This window comes from Microtus ochrogaster, chromosome 15 (assembly GCF_000317375.1).
Source record: "Microtus ochrogaster isolate Prairie Vole_2 chromosome 15, MicOch1.0, whole genome shotgun sequence".
NCBI lineage: Eukaryota > Metazoa > Chordata > Mammalia > Rodentia > Cricetidae > Microtus > Microtus ochrogaster.
The window spans coordinates 261,754-271,977 of NC_022017.1; the positions used below are offsets into that span (position 1 = coordinate 261,754).

Here is a 10,224-nt window from a genome sequence, read left to right on the forward strand (position 1 = left end):
AAAAAAAAGAAATCCTTCACACAAAGAAGGTTAGAAGCCTAGGACCAAAGCACTCAAGATTCAGTGTCCTGTTACTCCATACATCCTGCAATACAAGTGCTCATGTAGAAACAACAAACTAAGAAAAACAAAGAGACTGCAAAGCATGCTAAATTTTTGTCCAGCAGAATGAAGCCATAGAAAATACCAGGAACAGATTGCCAAGAAACATAGGCTTACTCTGGCTGATAGCTTCTATTTCTAAATCTGAATCCAGGCCATAATAAAGAGTCTTCAAGAGTAGTAAATAACTGATCTGACCTTGAAGGAAAAAGGCACTGCTTCTGAAATTGCTCAGTGGGTAAAAGCACTTGCCTCCAAGCTCTTACAGGTTGCATTTGAAATTCTCACAAGTTCTTCTTTGACTTTTCACACACATGCCGTATTTCAGCATCCCCATAGGCGAGTGCACATGCCTCCCAGCCTTGGGAGGAAGAGTTCAAGGCCAGCCTGGTCTATAAAGGTGAGTTCCAGGACAGCTAAGATTGTTTCATAGAGAAACTGTGTCTTGAGAAGCAAAACAAAACAAAAACAAAGACCAGAACTAGGTTGTGAGGCAGTCTGTTACTCAGCAATTCATAACTAGAACAGTGGAGAGTTGGGAAGATGCTTTTTGTTGGGGATGTATTTCCAAAAGCCTATACCTTTAGGCTCTCAGAAATAAAAAGAGCAGAGAGAGAGTGTGCAATGACAGAGTGAAAGGAGACTGAGGGTTTCACTCAACAGTCAACCCAGTGTAATGCTTTAGTTTGAATGATTCACAGTGTGCTGCACTGGGTTTAGTTTGAATGATTGCAGTGTGATGCTCTGGGTTTAGTTTGAATGATTCACGGTGTGATGCTCTGGGTTCAGTTTGAATGATTGCAGTGTGATGCTCTGGGTTTAGTTTGAATGATTGCAGTGTGATGCTCTGGGTTTAGTTTGAATCATTCACGGTGTGATGCTCTGGGTCGTAGATGATTCGCCGTAGGTTGATTAAAAGAAGTGGTTCTCCAAACATGGTATGGCACCACTTAAAAGTGGATATTAGCTGTAAAGAAAAGAATAATCAAGTTACAATCCACAGACCCAGAGAGGCTAAGTAAGAAGGAAAGTTCAAGGGGGGAATATTTAGGGTAAGGTAGAATCCTAGCATAATGGAAACTCCTTCCTGGAATTTCCTAGGGTGACCGTAGCTAAGGCTCCTAGTAACAGGGATAAGGAGCATGAACTGGCTTTCTTCTGTAACCAGGCAAGACTTCCAGTTGAGGGATTGGGACACCAAACCAGCCACAAAACTTTTGACCTACAATTTGTCCTGCCTGTGAGATGTGCTGGGGTAAAGGTGGTGCAGAACTTGTGGGAGTGGCCAACCAATGGCTGGTCCAGCTCAGGACTCATACAAAGAAAGATAGCCCATGCCTGACACTACCTAAAGGGCCAGGAACCAGAGGCCTAGGATAGACCCAAACACGAGTAGCCAAAAAAGTAAGAAGCCAATGAAATGATTCCTAATGATACTCTGTTATACTCGTAGATTGGGACCTAGCATAATTGTCATCAGAGAGGCTTCATTCAGCAACTGATGGGAGCAGATGCAGAGACCCACAACCAAATACGAGGTGTAGCTCAGGGAATCCTGCAGAAGAGTGTGTGTGTAGGGGGGGCGTTGTAGGAGCCAGAGGGGTCAAGGACACCATAAGAAAATGACCTGCAGAATCAACTAACCAGGGTTCATAGGAGGCTCACAGAGACTAAATCGACAACCAGGGAGCCTGCATCCATCTGTTCTCACTCCTCTGCATCACGGAGCTTTTGGGTTTTTTGTGGGACTCCTAATAGAGGAATTAGGGACTGTCTCTGACTATTTTGCCTGCTTTTGGGACCCTTCCTCCTACTGGGTTGCCCCATCAAGCCTTAATATGAGGGGGATGTGCTTAACCACGTTGCAATTTGATATGCCATGTTTGGTTGATGTCCCTAGGAGGCCTGCCCTTTTCTACAGGAGGAAGAGTGAATCTGGGGGAGAAGGGAAGTGTGGAGGCGGGACTGGGAGGAGAGGAAGGAGGGAAACTGACATATGAGAGGAAAATAAAAAGGAAAGAAAAAAATGATCCTTCCCCATCAAATAGTTATATAACTGGATAAGCAGAAGGATCAAAAGAAACCTCGTAAATTATTCTCTTGTCCCAAACAATACAAAACCAACAGGCAACCAGCATGTTCTCGAGCTCATTTACTAGTCCATGACTCCCTACTTAGACATACAACCTCTCCACCTGAAACATGGAAATTGTTGAGGCTGGAATGAGAAGGGATTCTAAAATGCTCTTTACCAGCTTGGTAGGTCTGGGGCTCAGAGTCCCACAGCATTTTAACTGGAAAAGTCTGCATTTATGCCATTGAAATTGCCCTTCACTTTTCAGAACGAAATAAAACTAACATTTGAGAAGATAAGGACATTGGAAAGACATCCTTCTGGCGCTTTTTAGAGCCCTGTATTTAATTTGGAGGATTAGCCAGTTATGTTTGAATGTTTGTCTTCAGGGAAATTCCTGCTGGAGCTTAATCACTATTTTAAGTTGTTAAGAGGGTGGAAACTTAATCCAATTAAGGTGTTAGGTGCTGGGCCATAGGGAGGTGATAAAGTCATCAAAGCTGGGAAGGGGAGTTTCAGGTGAGTGTGCAGGAGACAGATGCTCATTCCTAGCCCCTTACTAGGTGATTCCCTGCACTGCAGAGGACTTTGCCAGCAAGAAGATATCACCAGGTGTGGCCCGTTGAACTGCTAAACCAGCTGCTCAAAAGAAACATCTTTTCCTTTAGAGACTCTGGGCTACTGTTTATTAACAAGAAACCCCTGACTTAAAGTGTTACTGTTGCCAATCAACTCCTTTTTGTTTTTCTCCTTTCTAACATAATCCCTTTCTTCTTCTTTTCTTTCTTTCCTTTATCTGGTATGATGAGGTCTCCTTATCCATAGGACATGTGAAGTGTTACCGCTGAATTATATATCACCTCTCAAACCTGACAGACACAGAATGCTTCCCCAAATCACTAGGGATGTTTGTATACCTCTGGGAGGGGAATCACACAGGGGGATAGCTATGTGGCTGTCTTTGGCTACTCCTAGATTAGCATACATGAGGCAATCAGGGCCTTGATAAACACTTGCACTGATGTTTTTGTTTTTGCAATGTGTGCGGATCAGGTAAGAAACGAGGCCATCCTGGTAGAGCTCTCTAATTAGAGGAGCACTCGTGCAATTAAGCCAACAGCCTCAGCTAACTGCCTGCCAGCCTCGGAGGTGAACCCATCCTGTAGCAGGCACCTTATTTAAGCTGCTGGTGACTATGGTATGTAAGCAGTCTCACGCGAGGCCAGCAGAACTGCACAGCCGGGCTCGGCCACTACGTGAATCATGAGCCATAGACGGTCCTTGTTTTAAGCCACTACATTACAGTTTTAGAAAAATTAAAAAATATGGCCAGGGTGTGGTGGCACCCACCTTTATAATCCCAGTGCTCCAGAGGCAGGGACAGGCAGATCTCTGAATTCAGGTTAGGGTGGTTTACAGAGCGTGTTTCACAATGGCCAGGCTACATAAGGGAAATCCTGCCTGAAAACAACAGCAACAACAGAAGAAGAAACTAATTTAATCTTTGATCATTTTAAATGTATATTGTTCATACTCACCCTCACTCCCCTCTCTTACCCACTTCTCACTCCAGAACCTTCTTTCCAACTTGGCCCCTCCTGTTTTCATGTCTTTTCTGTTTCTTTATTATCTACTGAGTGAGGGCTGTTTGCATGTATGTGCGTGGGTGTGGTTTTATTTACCAGATCATGGACAACTTCCCAGGGATAAGGCACTACATTTAGATACATGAACACATGCAACCATAAACATTGGGTATGGAGGAGCAAGTGTGAAAGTTCAGCTCTCAGGAAGTAGAACCGAAGCACTGAGATAGAAAGTCAGCTTGGTTATATTAGCAAGAACCTGTCTCAAAGCCAACACCAGACACACACACACACACACACACACACACCTGACATTCACACAATCTAGCATTTATAATAATCAACACTCAGACTATGGTATTGTTTTTTCTAGCTTCTTCTTCTTTAACAAATACTAAAAATTAGGAAATGGGTAGCAAAGGAAAAAGTGCAGACCAATAGTATAGATAGTAACAGTCTGTCCATGGATGTGTGCCAACAGCTCTTAAAGACCACCACCTAATTCATTTCATAAGCAAAGACACTCCATCAATCATTAGCTTTCTAAAGGAACCTTTGCCACTTCTGTCTTGATCAGCTAATTTGTCAACGTTCCTCCTCTGAATGTTGTTGATGATAGCGATGAAACAGTTTCCTATCAAGTATTGCAAATAAACTGATGAATTTATATGCCAACAGTTAAGTTGTGGACAAGAATTCTGTTTATGGAGCTGAAAAAAATGGCTCAGTAGTTAAGAGCAATGGTAGCTCTTCCGGAGGAGCTGGGTTTCTTTCCCATCATCCAAATAGCAGCTCATAACCTCTGTAACTCTAGTCCTAGGGAATCTGATGCCCTTTCTGTTTTCCACAGGCACTGTAGGCACATAATGCATAGCCATATACACATGCCGAATATATGAACCCTATATCCTCAAGTTGCAAGGGCAGTTCTTAAAATTGAGTTCCTCCTGCCTCAGTCTTCTGGGTAGTTTAGACTATAGGATTGAAGCCCTATATAGCTCAACTTATTGTGGTTCATCTCATCATCACCATCATCATCATCATTATCATCATCATCATCATCATCATCATCATCTATACTCTGGCGATGCTTAAGCATACACGGGCAGCCTGTTTATGTCGGTTCTCCAGTTGTTCTTATCCTGGGCAGTCCTAGATGCTTGTGTTATTGACATACCCAAGGTTCCACAGTCTTCCTATATTCTTCCTTTACTCTGTCTATCCAATGTTTTTTGAGCCTTCCTCATCACCTTATTCCATGCACTCCTCCAAGCAGTGCTATCTTCAGGTATCTCAGACTATACACTGGGCTGGTCTTTAACTTGTGGCGATCCTCCTTGCTTCTGAGTCCAGGTGATGAGACTAATGGCCTGCATCACCAGGCCCCACAAATAACATGTGTGTTGCTGGATTTTCCCTTTAAAATCATTTTGACTTATCATTATTTCTAGGGAGATGTGCCAGAATGCATGTGTAGAAGTCAGAACTTTTTACAGTTGGTTCTCTCTCCTTCTTTATGTGTGTCCAATGATAGAATTCAGGTTACCAGGCTTGTTTAGAAAGCAGTATTAGCCATTGAACCAATTCTTTGGCCTTATTTTCCTTTTTGTGAATTATTTATTAGAAACCACTTAAATTTTATTTTCCCCTTGGTTTTTCAAGACAGGGCTTTTCTGTGTATCTCTTGGTGTCCTGAAATTCATTCTGTAGACCAGGCTGGCCTCGAACTCACAGAGATCATCTGCCTCCTGAATGCTAGGATTAAAAGCATGTACCACTGCCACCCAGATAATTTAATTTTTTTAGATGAGTCTCCTTTAACTTGAACTCTTGGACTCAAGCCACATTTCTAGGGTAGGCACTGAGCAGCCCAGTCTAACTGTAGCTAGGTACATCACTAAGAGTGTCTCAAGAGAATTGAGGGAGGGTCTCACTACATAGCCTTGGCTAGTCTAGAAGTCAATTTATAGACTTGGCTGCTTTTGAATTCAGAGACATCTGCCTCCTAAATTCTAGGACTAAGGCATTTACCTGGCTTTTAACTGGGTGTTTTTGTTTGTTTTTTCTAAGACAAGGTTTCTCTGTGTAGTCCTGGCTATCCTGTCACTTGCTCTGTACACCTGGCTGGCCTCAGACTCAGAGAACTACTTGCCTCTGCTTTCCTGGAGATGGGATTAAAGACATGCACACTTTTAATCCCAGCTCATGAGGAAGAAACAGGCAAATCTCTCTGAGTTTGAGGCCAGCATGATCTACAGAGTGAAACTATGATGTGGATCACGGATGGAGGAGGGACCACTGCAAAGGCCACAGCATGGACAACTCACTGCACAATGGAAACTCGTGAGTTCTATTGTTCATTTTCTAAAGAGAGAAAGAAAAAAGGGAATGGAGTTGGAGAGATGGGGAGGTGGACAGGATCTGAGAGAAGATGGAGAGGGGAAACCATGATTAGAATAGATTATATGAAATTGTTTTCAGTTATAAAAATGCATCATTTTTGAGTACATATTTTCAACAAGCTTTTCAAAGAATCCTTTCAATTAAAACATTTTAGAAGCCAGGCAGTGGTGGTGCTCATATGATGCCATAAGTCACAAAGCAATCCACACCAGTTCAGAAGTATGAATAATAAAATGGTTATTTATTTAAGGGGAAAACGTACAGATCACTGTCCTAGACAACAGTCCTCTGTGCAAACAGGAACAGAGTCTAGCAGCCGGAAGCAAACCAGGCTGGAAGAGGACCAGGCAGGCACCTTTACTGCTGCTTTTACAGTATAAGAGACCACGCCCAAGTGGGCTGGTATCTAAAGGCTATTGCCTGAAGGAACAGAAGGTGCTCCCACAGCACACACCTAATCCCAGCACTTGGGAGGCAGAGCAGACGGATAAGTTTGAGGCCAGCCTGGTCTACAGAATGAGTTTCAGAACAGTCAGAGCTGTTACAGCTATTACACAGAGAAACCCTATCTTGAAAACCCAATAAATAGATAAAGGCAGGCAGGCAGACAGACAGACAGACAGACAGACAGACAGACAGACAAAAGACATTTTAGTGTAGAGGTTTAGCTCAATGGCATAACGCCTGCCTATTGTAGGTGAATCCCTGGATTCAGTCCTGGATTTAGTCCTTACCACTAAAGGAAAAAAAGAAGAAAGAAAGAAAGAAAGAAAGAAAGAAAGAAAGAAAGAAAGAAAGAAAGGAAGGAAGGAAGAAAGAAAGAAAGAAAGGAAGGAAGGGGGAGGGAGAAAGAGAAAAAAAGAGAAAAAGGCAAACACCTTGCTAAAAAAATATTTATTTGTGTAAAAATCTACAATCTAAATAGCATTTCACAACTATAAGCAGTGTTTACCTCTTGACTCCTATAAGAAACATCTTTAAGTTGTCTTCTAGAAAAAAGCAAAATAAAGACATGCTTAAACAGTGACCCTAAACAGAATGGAAACATCCCCAAATTGTTCAGCACATACACACACCAACTACCTAGCCAGCACTTTTTCTGATATAGCAGAGGCTGCAAATTCAGGCCAAACAGGAGCCACAGAGATAACACAAAGAAGCCGCACAGCAGAAGCTGCACACTGGGAGAGTAGAGAGTACATGGCCCTTCCCAGTTAAACTGCCACCACTGGGTACTGCAAATTGATGCCACCCAAAGCCACCAGCTCCAAGGGAGCTGGAGTTTCTGATGTTTAAACACATGCATACATCTGGACTCAGGTAATAATTTCTGATTCTTTCTAGAATAAGGCTTCCATTTATTTTTTAATACCATCAAATAAACAATCTCCATAGGCAAGTCCATGACCTGGAGTCCACAGTACATGCTTTCTGAATTCGTTCAGCAGAAGAGGCAGGTCTTTCTACTAATTGCTTACCTCTTTAATTGTAGCATTTATCTCAAAATTACAGAAAGGATGCCCACTTGTTGGAAAGCACATTTCTAAGCACACTGGTATAAAAGTTGATGTCTGTGCACTGGCTGTTCCAAGGAGAAATGAGTCTGAAGGAGCTGGGGTAAAGACAGCACAACTTTTACAGTAAGTGTCCAGACTCCAGAGCAATAAAATAATCCATGTGCTGAAACTTGAGGACTTTGTTGCCCCAACTCATCCAGCCTGGCTGCAAATTCTGAGCAAACTGTTTCAAACACTGCCTGCCTGGCTTGCTGTAGTCTTTCAGTACTTCTGTACAAAATGAAAAAATGGAAGCCTTTTTTTCCCCTTTTTTGGAAAAAGTCAGTTTACGTTTTAAAAGCAGGGAAGAATAGAAGAGGCAGATATTTCAGCTTTAAGATGGATAGCAAATTAGAGTCGAGCTTGCCACCGTAGGCTCTGCCATCCCTGTCAGAAATGCGAAGGAGGAAGCACCTGCAGGCTGGGGAGCAGCACCACTGTGACCAAGGGGTGGCTTATGTGAGTGGAGAAGGCAGGACACACTAACAATCAGTTTCTGATCTGGAACCAGAGGCACTTTCACATCCGGGCTCCTCATTGAAACAGAACAAGATAACAAGCTATTACTTAAAGCATCATTTTTAATTCTATGCTACAGTTGCATCATTTTTCCTCTTTTAAATAGTAATTAATTCTATTAATAAATGAATTTAAAGTTAGAATCAATGAGGAAAATCAACTTAAAGATTTAAACATCTTTAGAATGTCATTTTTCATATTAACTACCATACTATGGATAAACACAAGCTAATAGAAATTTGTGTTGATTTTATAACTTACACTTTTCATCTCTAGGCCGTTTTTAAGATTTCAAAAGTATAAAAATGAAGAAAATCAGTGATCACTGTATTAACTTTAAAAGTCTGTATTTATATGCTTTTGAAAAATCACTTGGCTTACCTTAACACTAAAGCAGTTTTTTTCTCAAAATCTCCCCAGGACAAGATACTCATTAGGTTGTTTGTGTGGAGAATCCAATGGGAACACAAACTCCCCTGAATGGGTGATCTGAAAGGAAGGAACCAAAAAACGCCAATTTTTTTCTTGTCATTATACACCTTCCAGCAAAAAAAAAAAAGAAGTTATTAAACTTCCTGTGTAGGATTGTCCAATAAAAAATACAGTATGTGCCATGAGTATGAGCCATACTCACATACCATGGGTATTTTAAATATATTGTACTATCACATAAACAGTCTCTACTTTTTATGATCACTTGTTCCTGGAAACAAGGCCAGTCGTTAATTCACTCAAATAACATTCACTGATTACTACACATGACTAAGTAGTTAAAATAAAGCCTTCTAGACAAAAGATGGCAGAAGGTCAGAGCCACAATTTAGTAGGGAAGAAAGTGGGGCAGGTGATGATGAAGAAAAGACCTGGTGCTGAGACTGGCTCTTGACACTATAAATTCCAGGTTAGCAACTTATTATCTCCAAAATAAAATAAAACAAACTGACAGCAAAGAAGGGAGTTCAACACGGTTCAACATCATCCTCAGCTACATAGCAAATTCAAGGCAGTGAAGATTACAGGAAACCTTGTCTCAAGGGGAAAACAAACAAACAAAACACCAGAGAACAAAAGGTTCTCGAATCTTCACATAACTCTCCAGTAGTCTTGTTAAATAAAAGCAGAGAAAAGAGGTGTAGGGTGCCAACCCCATTAATACTGACACCTGGTGGACCCATTGGTACTTACACACACACTGATTTTTCTATTTTACTAGTTTTAAATTGCCAGGTTGTTTGTTTTTAAAATTACTTTCAAATGACTTACATTTTTCTCCCATTCAGACTTACGCAAATTATGACGTGTTTCACAGGAGCCCCATCACAGAGAGCCTTGCAACTAGTGACCCGAATGGTAACATCTCTTGGTACAAAGAAGCACTTGTTCTGAGCCCAGTGATACAGAAGCCGGCTGACTTCAGTGAGGGGCGGTACCCCACTGTAAGCCTCAGTCTTGCACACACAGCTGACCCCTAGATCTCCTATCACCTTGTTCGACCTCACCCTCCCATTGCAGCTTCAAGCCTGTTTACCACCCTGCTCCTGTCATCCCATTTTCTCTTCCTCCGCATGCACTCATTTTAGTTATTTATTTTTCAGATCTGAATCCCATTAATTGGAATTTACAGGCCACATATCTTCTCCCCTTCCTTCAGTAGCTTCAGTCACAGGGTAAAGTCCAGACTCCACGACCTAAGGTAGACTGTCCTGTCCCGTCCCGGGTGGTCCATGTCCCCATTTGTACCTCCATCCCCATGTCTGCTCTCTCTCTCTCTTCTTTTTTTTTCTTTATTTTAAATTTATTTATTTACTAAGGATTTCTGCCTCCTCCCCGCCACCCCTCCCATTTCCCTTCCCCTCCCCTGATCAAGTCCCTCTCCCTCATCAGCTTGAAGAGTAATCAGGGTTCCCTGACCTGTGGGAAGTTCAAGGACCGCCCACCTCCATCCAGGTTTAGTAAGTTGAGCATCCAAACTGCCTAGGCTCCC

At 42.1% G+C, this 10,224-nt stretch overlaps 1 protein-coding gene across 1 annotated transcript in view; it reads left to right on the forward strand.

Moving 5' to 3' along the window:
• LOC101993909 (thymidylate synthase-like) overlaps positions 1-9,712 on the forward strand; it is a 113,840-nt gene extending 104,128 nt beyond the window's left edge. Inside the window, exon 5 of the mRNA XM_026782649.1 lies at positions 9,521-9,712. Within this exon, the coding sequence (XP_026638450.1) occupies positions 9,521-9,712 (192 nt within the window). The remainder of the gene's footprint in view (positions 1-9,520) is intronic.
• Positions 9,713-10,224: the final 512 nt, after the last annotated feature.